The sequence below is a fragment of the Bufo gargarizans genome, chromosome 6 (assembly GCF_014858855.1).
Source record: "Bufo gargarizans isolate SCDJY-AF-19 chromosome 6, ASM1485885v1, whole genome shotgun sequence".
NCBI classification, from domain to species: domain Eukaryota; kingdom Metazoa; phylum Chordata; class Amphibia; order Anura; family Bufonidae; genus Bufo; species Bufo gargarizans.
In genome coordinates this window covers 65367878-65384021 of record NC_058085.1, presented here as the reverse complement: position 1 = coordinate 65384021, position 16144 = coordinate 65367878, and the positions used below count along the sequence as shown (strand labels likewise).

At 44.5% G+C, this 16144-nt stretch overlaps 1 protein-coding gene across 1 annotated transcript in view; it reads left to right on the top strand.

Annotated features, from left to right (window-relative positions):
* Positions 1–16144, top strand: part of MYO15B (myosin XVB) — a 129568-nt gene that overhangs the window by 24152 nt on the left and 89272 nt on the right. The window contains exons 15-20 of the mRNA XM_044299466.1: positions 9294–9418; positions 9502–9619; positions 11152–11327; positions 13382–13534; positions 13867–13912; positions 14228–14263. Coding sequence (XP_044155401.1) covers positions 9294–9418; positions 9502–9619; positions 11152–11327; positions 13382–13534; positions 13867–13912; positions 14228–14263 — 654 coding nt within the window. The remainder of the gene's footprint in view (positions 1–9293; positions 9419–9501; positions 9620–11151; positions 11328–13381; positions 13535–13866; positions 13913–14227; positions 14264–16144) is intronic.

Genomic DNA, 16144 nt, shown 5'->3' with positions numbered 1-16144 from the left:
CTCCTCTATAAAAATATCCCATGACCCAACCCCCCAGATTAACACGGTTAAAAAAAAAAATGAAAACGGTGCCAAAAACTCCATTTTTGGCACTTTTTCATTTCAATCCGTTTTTTCCGGTAACAAAACAAGGGTTAACAACCAAACAAAAGTTAATATTTATTACCCTGATACTGCAGTTTACAGAAATGCCATATTTGTGGTCGTAAACTGCTGTATCAGTAAAAGGGAGGCCGCAAAAGGAAAGGACCGACATGGTTTCTGGAAGGCCGATTTTGATGGCCTTTTTTATTGACACCATGTCCCTTTTGAAGCCCCCCTGATGCCCCCCTAGAGTAAAAACTCCCTAAAAGTGACCCCATCTAAGAAACTACACCCCTCAAGGTATTCAAAACTGATTATACAAACTTTATTAACCCTTTAGGTGTTCCTCAACAGTTAATGGCAAATGGAGATGAAATTTCAGAATCTCAATTTTTGGTAACCTTGCCTCACAAAAATGTAATATAGAGCAACCAAAAATCATATGTACCCTAAAAATAGTCCCCCAAATAATGCCACCTTATCCCATAGTTTCCAAAATGGGGTCACTTTTAGGGAGTTTCTACTCCAGGGGTGCATCAGGGGGGTTGAAACAGGACACGGTGTAAATAAACCGGTCCATAAAAATCAGCCCTCCAAAAACCAAACGGCGCACCTTTCCCTCTACGCCCCGCTGTGTGGCCGTACAGTAGTTTACGGCCACATATTGGGTGTTTCTGTAAACGGCAGAGTCAGGGCAATAAAGATACAGTCTTGTTTGGCTTTTAACCCTTGCTTTGTTAGTGGAAAAAATGGGTTAAAATGGAAAATTAGACAAAAAAATCTAATTCTCAAATTTCATCCCCATTTGTCAATAACTCTTGCGCAACACCTAAAGGGTTAACGACGTATATAAAATCAGTTTTGAATACCTTGAGGGGTGTACTTTCTTAGATGGGGTCACTTTTAGGGAGTTTCTACTCCAGGGGTGCATCAGGGGGGTTGAAACAGGACACGGTGTAAATAAACCGGTCCATAAAAATCAACCCTCCAAAAACCAAACGGCGCACCTTTCACTCTACGCCCCGCTGTGTGGCCGTACAGTAGTTTACGGCCACATATTGGGTGTTTCTGTAAACGGCAGAGTCAGGGCAATAAAGATACAGTCTTGTTTGGCTGTTAACCCTTGCTTTGTTAGTGGAAAAAATGGGTTAAAATGGAAAATTAGACAAAAAAATCTAATTCTCAAATTTCATCCCCATTTGTCAATAACTCTTGCGCAACGCCTAAAGGGTTAACGACGTATGTAAAATCAGTTTTGAATACCTTGAGGGGTGTACTTTCTTAGATGGGGTCACTTTTAGGGAGTTTCTGCTCTAGGGGTGCATCAGGGGGCTTCAAATGGGACATGGTGTAAATAAACCAGTCCATAAAAATCAGCCTTCCAAAAACCATACGGCGCACCTTTCACTCTACGCCCCGCTGTGTGGCCGTACAGTAGTTTACGGCCACATATTGGGTGTTTCTGTAAACGGCAGAGTCAGGGCAATAAAGATACAGTCTTGTTTGACTGTTAACCCTTGCTTTGTTAGTGGAAAAAATGGGTTAAAATGGAAAATTAGACAAAAAAATGAAATTCTCAAATTTCTTCCCCATTTGCCAATAACTCTTGTGCAACACCTAAAGGGTTAACGACGTATGTAAAATCAGTTTTGAATACCTTGAGGGGTGTAGTTTCTTAGATGGGGTCATTTTTGGGAGGTTTCTATTATCTAAGCCTCACAATATGACTTCAAACCTGAACTGGTCCATAAAAAGTGGGATTTTGAAGATTTCTGAAAAATTTCAAAATTTGCTTCTAAACTTCTAAGCCTTGTAACATCCCCAAAAAATAAAATATCATTCCCAAAATGCTACAAACATGAAGTAGACATATGGGGAATGTAAAGTCATCACAATTTTTGGGGGTATTACTATGTATTACAGAAGTAGAGAAACTGAAACTTTGAAATTTGCTAATTTTTGCAATTTTGGGGTAAATTAGGTATTATTTTGTGCAAAAAAAATAAATTTTTTTGACTTCATTTTACCACTGTCATGAAGTACAATATGTGATGAAAAAACAATCTCAGAACGGCCTGGATAAGTCAAAGCGTTTTAAAGTTATGTGCACTTAAAGTGACACTGGTCAGATTTGCAAAAAATGGCCTGGTCCTTAAGGTGAAATAAGGCTGTGTCCCTATGGGGTTAAAAAGTGGGTTTTGGAAATTTTCTGAAAAATTTCAAGATTTGCTACTAAACTTCTAAGTCTTCTAATGACCCAACAAAAAAAAAAAATGGCATTCACTAAATGATCCAAACATAAAGTAGACATATGGGAAATGTATAGTAATAACTATTATATGAGGTATTACTATCTGTTTTAAAAGCAGAGAAATTGAAATTTGGAAAGTTGGGAATTTTTCAAATTTTTGGGTAAATTTGGCATTTTTTTGAAAATAAATATGAAAAATATTGACAGAAATTTACCACTATCATGAAGTACAATGTGTCCCGAGAAAACAATCTCATAATGGCTTAAGTAAAAGCGTTCCAAAGTTATTACCACATAAGGTGACACACGAAGTGGAATTCGATCTGAATTTCAGGAATAAGTCGATTTGCACCGAATCCGAATTTCCTCACGCTTCGTAGTAACGAATCGCATTTTTTCCTAAAATGGCTGCTGCACATATTAGGACATGGAGCAAGTAACTCTATAACCTATAAAAAGCCTCAGCCATCTTGGATTTAGTCATTTTCCAGTGTGCTTAGTGCAGGGAGAGACGTCAGCAGGCGCTAGGGACAGTGCTAGGAAAGACTTGAAAACATATTTTGCTCAATAGAAGTTCAGGGAAAGAGCATTAGACATGTAGGGAAAGGATAGGGAGGAATTATTACACAGTATTGAAGCAGAACAGGGTTCAATAGGGGTGTTTACAGCCTGGGTACTAGGAACAATCCTATTACACCTTGCTGCACTGACTGCGGATCCAAATTGCCATTATACTGCTGCTCATTTCAGGTTTGCAATACCGCTGTAATTCCAACAAACCGTTCTTGTTATTGGGGTCTTATTAGCCCTTGTGCAGTGCAGTTATATATGTTCTAAAGCCTTTTTTTGTCGTGTATTAGTGGGGGGGGGGGGGGAGGGACTTATTAGCCATTGTGTGGTGAAGTGAGAAAATTACAGCCCTTTTTAGCATGTATTAGTGGGGAAAAAAAAGTATTATTTGCTGTTAACGGCCGCAGTTATATGTTCTAAAGCCTTTTTTTGTTGTGTATTAGTGGGGGGGAGGGGCTTATTAGCTGTTGAGTGGTGAAATGATAAAATTAAAGCCCTTTTTGGCGTGTATTAGTGGGGGGGGGGGGGAGCTTATTAAGCCGTTGTGGTGAAGTGAGAAATTTACAGCCCTTTTTGGCGTGTATTAGTGGCAAAAAAAATATTATTTGCAGTTTTTTTGCCATGTATTAGTGGGGAAAAAGAGCTTATTAGCCATTGTGTGGTGAAGTGAGAAAATTATAGCCCTTTTTGGCATGTATTAATTTCCTTTTTATTTACTTATTTGATCTAACAGTATGTCAGACAGAGAAGTGACAGGCCTTGCACAGGGGAGGGGCACAGGCCTAAATGTTTCTGGTGCAGGCACAGGTCACAGCAGAGTAAGGGCGCATGGCAGCAGGGGTCACTTCGAGAGGCCTGAGCTCTTAGTGTCAGCTAGCGGTCGTGTCCTGACAAGCAACCCAGCGGTTCTTGAATGGTTGACTCGATCTTCGACTTCATCGCAAGTGACATCAGACACCCCTAGCCAAGAGTCGGTGGGTTCGTCAGACACAACCCTTAGTAGGCATGGCCCAGGAACAGGCCCTGTGCCCTCACCTGTCCTCAACCTGCCTCTGTCCTTTTCTGTTCCCTCAGAAGTATTGTATGCTGCAGCCTCAGCTCCACTAAACAGTGAGGACGAGCTACTAGAAGTCAGCAACTTCTAGCAAGCCAAAATGTGGAGGAGACATCCGCCGCTTCCTCCACTAGGTGGGCAAGTAGTGATGAGGAGAGTGGCGTGGGAGCTGGTGTTGCGAGCGGTCAGGCTCCTGACCCTGAGAAGGTTGAGGAGGACATCAGTGATGTGCAGACAGTACTCGATGGTGATTTAGCTGATCGCACTTGGGAGCCGGGTGATGAAGGGGCTTCATCATCATCAGGAGAAGAGGGTGGCAGCTTGCGCATGAGGCAACGGTGGAGCAAGCAAGTCGGTAGCGTGGTCGGGAGTCAGCAGGATGGCAGCAGTGGGAGGTCGGGAGCCAAACGTGCCCGGGGTAGACCACCCGATTCGCAGGAGCCTATTGGCCCAGAAAGTAGTGCTGCAGGGGTTCATGGAGGCAGTGGTGGTAGCAGTCAGTCAGTGCGGAGTGTTGGGGTAAAAATCACCAACCGCTGCATCACCCAGTGGCACGCACCCGATTTCAGGCAGTCAAGGCTCCACCACCTCAGCCGAAGGTTCTGCTGGTCCTGATGCTCCTGCTCCTCCTCCTCCTAGTCAGTCATTCCGTCAGCAATCAATCACCGAAGTGATTGACGATTGAAGAGACAACAGTATGTGTGCACTCATCCAACGGTGCAGAAGCTAAACGTGCTCCTGGCCAAGTTGCTGGTTCTGCAGTCCCTCCCTTTGCAAGTGGTGGACTCTGCACCTTTCAGAGAACTGATGACTTGTGCCGATCAAAGGTGGAAAGTCCCAGGCCGTCATTTCTTTGGCAAAAAGGCAGTACCAGCCCTGCACACATATGTAGAACAGAAAGTGGGACAGTCCCTGAGCCTGTCGGTGTCTGCCAAAGTGCACAGCAGCACCGACGTGTGGTGCTGTAACTACGGTCAAGTACAATACATGTCCTTTATGGCCCATTGGGTAAATGTGGTTCCTGCCCAGCCAAACCAGAAACTTGGCCAGGTAATGCTGCTTCTGCCTCCACGTTCTCACGCCTTTGGCCCTGTGACAATGTCCGCCTCTGCCTCCTCATCCTCCACCTTTTACTCAGCCTCCACTGCAGGGACAATTCACAGTGCCCCACCAGCAAACCACATATGCAGGGCACTGCGGTGTCAGAGGGTGAACAGAGTCACACAGGGGAGGAACTGCTCCGCCTCCTTCATCAAGAAATCAAATCCTGGCTTTCTCCGCGACAACTCAAAAGCTAAACCATGGTGATCGACAACGGGAAGAACATGGTGTTAAGGAGGACTGAGCCATGCACACTGCATGGCGCACGTGTTCAATCTGGTTGTCAAGCGGCTCCTGAAGTCTTTCACCCATCTGCAAGACATCCTAAAAATGGCCAGGAAACTTTGCATGCACTTCAGCCACTTGTACACCGCCAAGCACACCCTCCTTGAGCTACAGCGTCAGAACGGCGTCCCCCAACATAGGCTGATATGCGACATTTCCACGCATTGGAATTCCACCCTCCATATATTGGACCGACTGTACGAACAGAGAAAGGCCATAAACGATTTCTTGATGATACAGGCAGACAGAGGTACTCCCCTGTGTAACTTCGATGTTAGCCAGTGGCAGCGCATGCGTGACACCTGCCGTTTGCTCGTGCCCTTTGAGGAGGCCACTTTATTTGTGAGTCGCCAGGACTACAGGATGAACAACGTCATTCCACTGATTCATATCCTGGAAAAGATGCTGGTAAATCTGGCTGGTCAGAGGACTGGAGACGTGGCGCCTACATCTCAAGGCCACATGAGCCCTGTGGGGGCTGAACTGGAGGAGGACATTGGAGCACAAGCAATGTGTAGCGAAGTGGGTGGTTTTTCTACACAGGTGACAGGAGAGGCGGAGCAGGAGCAGCCGAAGGAGCAAAGGGAGATGAGGAAGACGGGACAGATGACCTAGACACACCTTGGCAGTATGCAGTGGAGATGGAGGCAGGGAGTCCCTCCGAGTCACTTGCACAAATGGCCTGAAGCATGCTCACTTGCTTGCGTAGTGACAGCCGAATTGTCACCATTCGGCAGAGGGTTGACTGCTGGCTCTCCACTATGTTAGACCCCCACTTCCAGCCCAAAACTGGGGCTTTTTTTTACACCCGCTGTGAGGGAGGACAAACTGAACTACTATAGAGACATCCTATGCAGTCAGTTGGCCGCTGCCTATCTGTGCCATCGTCCATCCTCTCGCAGGTCTGGCCGGGGGGCCCTCTGTGCTCATGTTCCACTGCCATGGCTGCTGGGGAGGGGGAGTGGCAGGAGCAGTACCAGCTCCATCAGCAGCCTGAGTCTAGAGTCGCTGATGAGCAGCTTTCTTCACCTACATAGTGGTGGCATACTTGGAGTGCACACTGCCAGCCGTCATTGAAGATCTGCTGGACTACTGGGAAGTCAAACTGGATTTGTGGCCGCAACTGGCCGAGTTGTCCTGCCTGGCCAGTAGTGTGGCATCAGAGCGGGTGTTTAGTGTGGCAGGGGCCATAGTTACCCCAAGGAGAACTCACCTATCCACCCAAAATGTGGAGAGACTGACCTTTGTCAAGATGAATCAGGCATGGATCAGTCAGGATTTCCACCCACCAATCAGATTAGATCATCCATGCTGCCTCGTCCAAACCTTGACAAAAGAGACCGGTTTCTTCTGGCTACCTGCCTGATGTCACACATTTGATGCCAAGTGCTCCTTCTTACACCCACCATCATCAGCGAGTACTGTTCGTGCCACCCACCTCCCCACTCTGTCACCAGGTCACTCTGTGGTATCCTCATGCTGCTGTCACCCCCACACTATGTCACCTTGCCACTCTGCGGTCTCCTGATGCTGCTGCTACCTCCTCACTATGTCACCTTGCCACTCTGTGGTCTCCTGATGCTGCTGCTACCTCCTCACTATGTCACCTTGCCACTCTGTCGTCTTCTGACGCTGCTGCAACCTCCCCACTCTGTCACCGGGTTACTCTGTGGTCTCCTGATGCTGCTGCCACCTCCACACTATGTCACCTTGCCACTCTGTGGTCTCCTCATGCTGCTGTCACCCCCACACTATGTCACCTTGCCACTCTGCGTTCTCCTGATGCTGCTGCTACCTCCTCACTATGTCACCTTGCCACACTGTGGTCTCCTGATGCTGCTGCTACCTCAATACTATGTCACCTTGCCACTCTGTGGCCTCCTCATGCTGCTGCTGCTGCTGCTGCCACCTCCAAACTCTGTCATTGTGCCACTCTGTGGTCTCCTGATGCTGCTGCCACCTCCACACTATGTCACCTTGCCACTCTGTGGCCTCCTCATGCTGCTGCTGCTGCCACCTCCAAACTCTGTCATTGTGCCACTCTGTGGTCTCCTGATGCTTCTGCCACCTCCACACTATGTCTTTGGGCCACTCTGTGGACTTTTCATGCTGTTCCCACGCTCATGACTGGGCCACTGGCCTGGTTGACATCATCATTTATTTGACCCTTCTTCTGATCTGTCAGAAGGAAGGAGAAATGAGACACACAACGAATCCTGTCTGTGCAGCAGCTGTAAGGCCTGTATTGTCCCATCACAATTGGATTATGATTTGGTAGCCAAATGCAGGAGTGGGTACAAAACACAGAAGACATGCAAATATTCCAGTAACTTTTTGGGGGGCATTAGCAATACTGATGGATTACTGACCAAATGCTGACCGAGTGAAGGCGGATGCTCAACAGACAGGATCCGTTTTTTGGGGGGTTATTGTTCTGAGAGATCAGAGAAAGGGCAAAATAATCAGTGAAGTCAACACAAACTTACCACTGACACCCTCTCCACTCTGTCAGGGCGGCTCTACTTGTATAAGCGTTTAATAGAACAGGTTCTGTAGACATCTCTGTGGTATCAGCTGTGTAAAAGAAGTGCGCTCTTTCATTCTATAGTAGGATCTTGGGCCTCTGCACGGTTCTTTATACCTGGCGCTAACATCAACCTGTAAGGTTGAGTTCACACTTGAGTTATTTGGTCAGTTTTGGCCCCGTAACTGCCCAAAGAAGTGGAGTGTGCAGTGATTCTAAGAGCGACGCTTGTCATGTGCGTGTCATACTGACTCACAGTATTGTTTCACTACCACAGCAGACTCCCTATGCGTGTTGCTGCAAGGCACAGTGTTCTACACCACTATACAGGCTCTCTGCAGCCAGGAAATAGTTATTTTCTAACACGATTCGCCACAAATTAATTAGGATCGGTGAACCTACCAAATGAAATTATTGAGAAATTCGCTCATCTCCAGTAATAAACACATTATAGATAGATCTGCAGATATACACCTAGAACCAAGAAAAAAAAAATCTTTGATATCTGTCCCTGGAGGCATCTATTCATTTTCCTAACTGGGAAAGAGGTAGAGCTTTGGGTCTCTTTGGCTGTGGTTTTGGAGGCAGCTTCCTGACTCAAGCTGAACATCGAGGGAACCTGAAGGAAGATTAACCTTTTATTTTCAGATTTCTAGAGCTGGCAGTTTAACAAATGTTTATTTTAATTTAAAGGGAGTCTTGCAGACATTTTGAACATGCCAAACTGCTGACAGCACCGGGTAGGGGCTGTGGAAAGCTGTACAAACATACCTTTGTGGAGTTTTTATTTTCAGGAGGAGTGTGAATATGAACCTTGATTCTGCCGGGTTCTACTTATGCAAGTGCCCAGGAGGCAGTGCCTCACTGGGAAGCGCTGTTATGGCCCATCCTCTCTGATCCGAGTGATGGCTTTATCATACAACTTGGAGACCACTATAGCTGTCACTCAGAACAGAGGGGATGTAACTGCACTTCATAGTGAAGTGCCTCCTCCTGGGCACTTGCAGGACCAGTAACGGACAGAATAAAACTTCCTATCCACACTGCTCCTGATGATAAAAGCTCCACAAAAGGTATGCTTGTACTGTCCTCAATCCCTACCTATTGCTGTTAGCAGTTTAGTATTATCAAAACTGCTGACAGACTGCCTTTAAATAGCAACTGTTGGCAAAATCAACCCTATTAAATCAAACATACTGTCTGTTAGGGTTGATTCTGCCAGTTAAAATAATACCTAATTAGTAGCAGTGTCCGTTCCCTAGTCAGTCCCATAATATATATGACAGTTTTTTCTTTAGTTTTTTTTTGTAGTTTCCATTTTTATTTATTAATATTGATATATTAGCAATCCACAATATGCAATATGTATATAATATACAGCAGATCTCCCAAAGACCCTTCCATATCACATTTCTATATTACAGCTTCCAGGCATATTTGATGTAGAGTTTGTCAGCGCCCAACTGAGAAATTCTGGTGTCCTTGAAACTGTGCAGCTGATGAAAGATGGCTACCCTATTCGCATGCCACTTACTCAGTTTGTCTATAGGTGAGAACTTGAATCCGTTACTTTGAGCTCAGACGCGTCCCCCATCATTGTACAACATCTACAAACCATTCCTGTTTTTTCAGGTATGGTAACCTTGCAGGAAAGGGATGCACCTTCACTGAAGACAGAGACTATTGTGCTGCTGTACTGAGCAAGATATTTGGGGACTCTTCGGCATTGTATCAGATTGGAATCTCAAAGGTATGACCTGGTTAGCGTTATCACATACAAGGCGTTAGAAAGAAGCAGAACAGACCCTGGGAAGGATACAGAATGTAGTTGGGTGAAACCACCATCATAGAGAGGAAGATAAGTTAAGGGACTCTTCGAAGGAAATGTGTAGGACAGTTTACATACTCAAGTGGTACCAAAATTGGAGCAATGATCAAACTAGACCCTTCATTAGTAGTTGCTGTATGTTTCTCTCTCCCTCATGACTCTAGGGCCAGTTCACCACGCTTGTTATTAATATAGTTCCTCTGGACATAGAAGTTCTTCACAGTTTCATGCCACCTAATAGCAAAAGGTATAGGACCAACCATGACTGGGTGCCCTCTCTCCAAGGGCCCCAATCTCAACCACATGGGCTGTCTCTATGGTATGAATGTCCCAAGCTGAATCAAGGCATTTATTCTTGGTTGCAAAAATAAAGGCTTAATAGTTGTTCACATGCTAATCAGGTTAGGATTATATTCTGGAGACAGTGAAGTTTCTTTATAGATTTTTCAGAGATCTGATGCTATTCAGTTGGGTTTATGCTTCTAATTATCATTAAAGGGAACTGTTAAGTCAAACAAGATTTCAGATCTGCAGGCAGTGTATTAAAGAGCAGGAGGAGCTGAGCAGTTTGATATATAGTTTTATAGGGAAAGATTCAGTAGAATCTTGTAATTTATGCATTAAACTTTCTGCTCTTTCTAAGCTTTGGGATCCAGTGGGTGGTCCTACTCAGTGTCATTCAGAGAAGGTTTTCACTGATAAGACCGCCCACTGAACTTCTAAGTAAAGGAAAAGCATTGATTTCAGTGAACAAAATACAAGCATTACTGAATCTTTTCCCACAAATTTATATATCAATCTGCTCAGCTCCTCCTGCCCTATAATGTGCTGCCCTCAGATAGGACTACATGTACAATGAGACAGGTTCCTTTTAAAGGGAATCTGTCACCAGCGACTGCCCTCTTCAATGGTTTGCATAGATACATACTGTAGTTGTGGTTCACCTGATTATATTGCTGTCTTTCTTTTGTTAATCCGAGGCTCTGTTCCAATTTTCTTAGTAAGCAAATTAGTGCCTTTGGTGCAATGAGGGCATCATCATTGCTCTTGCTGCACCCAAGCTCCACTCATTTCTGTGGCCACTTCCTCCCTGGCTGTGTTACAACTGCCTGACCGTGTCAATCAAAGCAGCCAGGGAGAGGCTGGCCACAGAAATGAGTGGAGCTTCGGTGCAGCAAGAGCAATGGATGCGCCCTCATTACACTGAAGGCCTAATTTGCATATTAAGAAAAATCATCATAACTCATAAACAGAGCCTCGGATCAACCAAAGAAAAACAGCATTATAATCAGGTGAAGGGCAGCTGTGTGTCTATGCAATCAGTTGAAGAGGGAGGTCGCTGATGACAGATTCCCTTTAATCCTTTAAGCATTGTTGAAAATCAACAGTAATAATAATTCTTCCATGATTTTTATATTTGGGGATGCTGGATAATTAGTGTAAATCTTGTGCAGGTCTTTCTGAAAGAGCATGCCCGAGAGATACTACAGAGAAAATGGGAAGAAATTCAGAGTTTGGCCGCTCTCACTCTACAGAAAAATCTTAGAGGGTTCCTCAACCGTAAGAATTTCCAAACATACCGCCGCAAAATCACTGTTGTTCAGGCCCATGTGAGGGGACGGCAAGCCAGGTGAGCCTTCTAAGAAGAATAACCACAAAAAGCAAAGGCATGGTCACTAGGCGGAATTCTGCATCAAAATCAGCGTGAAAAAAAAGTTTCATTCTGATTTCTGACGCAGACTTTCTCTTAAGTCAGTATCTAGTTTTTCAACATTTTATCACACATTTAGTCCTAAAAAGATATAGTGGTCAGATCTTTGTTTTTCTGATACAGAGCTCCAAATCCCTTACATAGATTTAAAACATAACATTCTGGTTACCTGCAGCCACCACTAGAGGGAGCTTAGGCTTTGTTGCATACAGTTTTTTTTTCTGAATTCAATAGTAAGCTCTTAAGCTCCCTCTGGTGGCGGCTGCATGTAATGTTATGTTTTAAAAGGAAAGTGTCTGCAGAAAATGACCTACTTGTGTAAATCAAGTTTTCTGTTAAACATGATTTCTTTTTAGAATTTTTGCAGATTTTTTATATTTTTCATGTCACTAGTCGGAAGTCTTCTACCTCACAGGTTTTTTTTGCCTTCCTCTGGATCAACTTGCAGGATAACAGGCTGAACTAGATGGACAGATGTCTTTTTTTTTTTTTTTTTTGCCTTTTAGACTATGTTATAGACTATATTAAAAAAAAGTCCTAAAATCCTGCTTTTCACATAGGCCACTAGGCCGAATGATATGTCAAGACTTCCTGTTTAGAAATATACTTTACAGCATCCACATGGGTCATAGACACAATAGACTTAACCTCAGTGACTTCAGTGGGAGAGTTTTCTAGACATATCATGTGACCTGTGCAGAGGTCATTGTGCAAGGAGGGTATCAATCATCCATTGTGAACGGTGGATCCTATGTTATTTATATAGGTGTTTTCTACCATTGTAATACTACCTGTGACAATAATGAGATGACTGCTGACTGAGACGTGTCAGCCTATTGTGAGGCTCAATAACCAGTGCAAAAATTGCAGGATTTTAGGATTTGTTTTTTGGTTTTTTTAATATCCGTAGTGACATGGGAAATTGAAAAAAGAAAAAATACATTTAACATAAAAACATAGAATTGTGATAACACTGCAACACCAGACACAACCTATGGACATGGGAAAGGGTGGGGGCAACTCCTATTATTTCTAATCCCTGACATCCCTTCTATCTATTGGTTTCACCTTTGCCATCTCATGTGGCTAGCTGGGCAATAATCTGAAGAGACTAGAAGCCTCTCCAAGTTTAATAGTCTTTTTTTTATTACTACCGTATATACTCGAGTATAAGACGAGTTTTTTGGCACATATTTTTGTGCTCAAAAAGCCCTCTGGTCTTATACTCGAGTCTAGGTCTGTATTATGGCAACTTACATTGCCATAATACAGACCATGACATGTTGGGGCCGGAGAAGCTGTTACTTACCTTTACAGCTGCTCCGGTCAGCTCCCAGTACGTCCGCGCGGCACCTCTGTTAAGGTCCCAGTGTAAATCTCGCGAGACACGCGGGCCGTGAGATTTACACTGGGAGCAGACTGCGAGATTTACACCGGCAGTAAGTACCGGCCCCTGCACAGCCTCCCCTCCCTCTGGACAGCCCCCCCTCCCCCTGGACAGCCCCCCTCCCTGGCCAAGTATGAAGTAGGGAGGGGGGGAACAAAAAAAAAAATGCCCAGTTGATGGGAGTCTCTCCCACTCATCCTCTGCAGCCTCTGTGGGTGGTCCAATGACTGTTGATATCAGCGCTCTTCTTTTCTCCTGCACGCCGGCCGTAACGCAGCGCATGCAGTAACACTGCGTGTATAGTATGAGCCCCAACACAGGCTGCTCAATGCAAACATAGTTGGCATTCTTTTTCAAAGTCTTTTTACCTACTGATGCCTCAATTAATGTAATTTTATTGGTATCTATTTTTATTTTTGAAATTTACCAGTAGCTGCTGCATTTCTCACCCTAGTCTTATACTCGAGTCAATAATTTTTGGGGGGTAAAATTAGGGGCCTCGGCTTATATTCGGGTCGGCTTATACTCGATTATATATGGTATGTGCTTTACACGTTGTTATTCTGTGTCCTCATACTATATGTAGGCAACGTTATAGGAAACTGAAGAACACACGAGTGCAGTTTGGTGCCGTCCTCCTGATTTCAAGGATTCCTTCCATACACCACCGTATTTGCCAGGTGACGCATTCGGAAACACGTGACATGTTCTATCTTTATCTCTTATATCTTCTCGCATGGTCAGTGTCTTCCCCCTTTTGTAGGCCTAATCACTTTCCACGTAGTGTCATGGTGGTGCATCTTCTCCTGTGCCATGACTTCTTCATACACGTCTAGTATTACAATCTGTCGTTTTCTTCTGCCGTTGCCTAAGATCTGTGATGTGCCAAAGTCCATGTGATACTCAAAGCAATTACAGCCTCCTTGAAGCTCTCTGTGTAACGTCTACCTTGCTTCCTTTAATTATTTTTTTTCCTTATTGGACTTTGTCCTTTCCTGCCCTACGGGTGTGTCTCGCTGTCACTTTTCTGTCACACGGAGCTACAGGCGCTACATGAGATCTGCTTTGGAGGGGCTCCTTTCCTTTTAGACTGGGGTACGGCTATTCGAATGAAGAGGTAGAAAGTGTAGGTTGTGGAATATGGATGAATGGTGGACTTGTGTCCTCTTGTAAAGGTTTTGAGTGACTGCGATCCTGTGTTGGGTTTGATTGTACGCAGCAGACGTGCATGATTGTGTGTCTCATACATGTCTGGACAGTACGTCAGGCTGAGGTTTTATTAAATCTGCCATGTTAATAGTGTATTTCTGTGCATTATCTGTAGATCAAGTCCTTTGCCTTTCCTGCTTTTTGTGTACTCGTCAGTGTAAATGTGACAGGCCACCTCTTTGCATATCAGTCAGTATATTAATGAAAGCCTTCTTCTCTACAGCTGAAGGCCGCAGGTGAGGATTCCCTTCCCAGCATGGTAAGTACGGTATATCATCTTTGCTATACATTTGTGTGGCCGTGAATATTCAGAATAATGGGGTTGATTTTCTGTCTGGTGGTCCCCCACCATCTTCACCGGGGACCATCTTCCCCAACCTCATCATGATTTGAGGTGGTCAGTACTACAGAATCATCCGAGCGGGTTGTGATTACCTCTTTCCATAGCTCCCATAGAAGTGAAGGAGATTTGCTTCCAAGCAGGGTTGCCAACCAAATTTTTTTTCTTCTGGACAATTTGGAAAACTATAATGAACTATAAAAATTATAAGAAAACATGTTTATAGATCAGATACTAATACTTACCAAATGCTGAGAATTACAATCAAAGTGACCTGCTGAAGTACTACCAAACTGTAAAAAAATTACGGACACATCAAATTTTTTTTACGGACACTACAAAACAGTCCCCTATTTTTACGGACTGTCCAGGAGTTTCTGGACGGTTGGCAACCCTGCTTCCGAGATGCGGGAACATCATAGCTCACTGTGCTGTGTTGCTTCCGTAATCTTATTCTTTTCAATGCAGTAACCAGCTCCATCCACTATACAAAGGGTGGAGCTGTGTAGTTCCTGCACCTACTCCCAGTACTGGAGCTACTCTGGAAGAGCTGATCAGCGGTAGTGCATGGTGTTGTCGGACTCCTGCCAATCTGATATCTGTGGCCTATGGTGAGAATAGGCCAACAATATCAAAATACTATAAAACACCTTTAAAGGCGTTATTGGGGAATTTATATTGATGACCAATCCTCTGGTGGGGGTAAGACACCGGGACCCCTGCCGATCAGCTATTAGAAGAGGCCTTGAGGCCGCATCCTCTTCCTAGGCCAGTGACATCACCGTACATTAGTCACATGGCCTAGTTGCAGTTCAGCCCCATCGAAGTGATTTGGGCTGAGCTTCAATACCGAGCACAGCCACAGCTTGTAAAGCTGCCAGTAGCCGGCTGCACTCACCAGAGCTCCGATGGACTTGGACCACGACGATGTGAATCCTGAGGATAGGTCATTATTATCAACTTCTGAATAACCCCTTTAAAATGGAGTTGAAGCCCTCAAATGGAAGACTATCTGTCTACTGTGTAACTATAACAACTGCTGCCTGCCTCATACATGCCCTTTGTTTTTTGGACTTGCCCATACTTGGCCATCAACAGAAGCTGCCATGTCAAACATACAGTCCAAACAGAGAGCTGAGCAGATTGATATATAGCTTTGTACGAGAATAATAAGTATAACTTTCTGAGCTTAGGAGTCCAGTGGGTGGTCCTACGCAGTGTTTGACTGCTGTCTCTGTATGTACATTTACCTGAATGGCTACTTATAATAATACCTTTCCCTGTAATTGTACCTGCAGGATAAGTGTATGTTACCTTGGCAAAATCAGTTGTTTTCAGGGAGAGGTGAAAAGATGGACCTACCTGTCAGATACCTGAAAAGTGTGGGAGTAACTTTCCGGCTGTTATGAAACTACAGTCTGGTCATATTTGTGCAGCACGTTGGGAGTTATAGTTTGCAGGAAACCACCTTAAAAAGCTCATATAATATGAACAATTTCAGCAATTTCTTGGCCCAGATCAGAATCTCTGGCAGGACCCCATAGGCCATTCATAGATCTGGTGTCTTCTATTGTGGCAGAAGGGTCTATGTGCCCATAACTGTACCCGTATGTGTCACCACCAGACATCTGAGAAGCTCTGACAGACGTTCTTCAGAACCTCCATCTTGAGGTTCCTTTTGTTTTGCTTTCGTTTTCTCATCTCGTTTCCCTCTCTCAGCTACCCTTCCCATACTGCATCACTTTGCGGTTTATACAACTTCCTGGAGTGTGTGCATACTGATGCTACTACTGAGTCTTC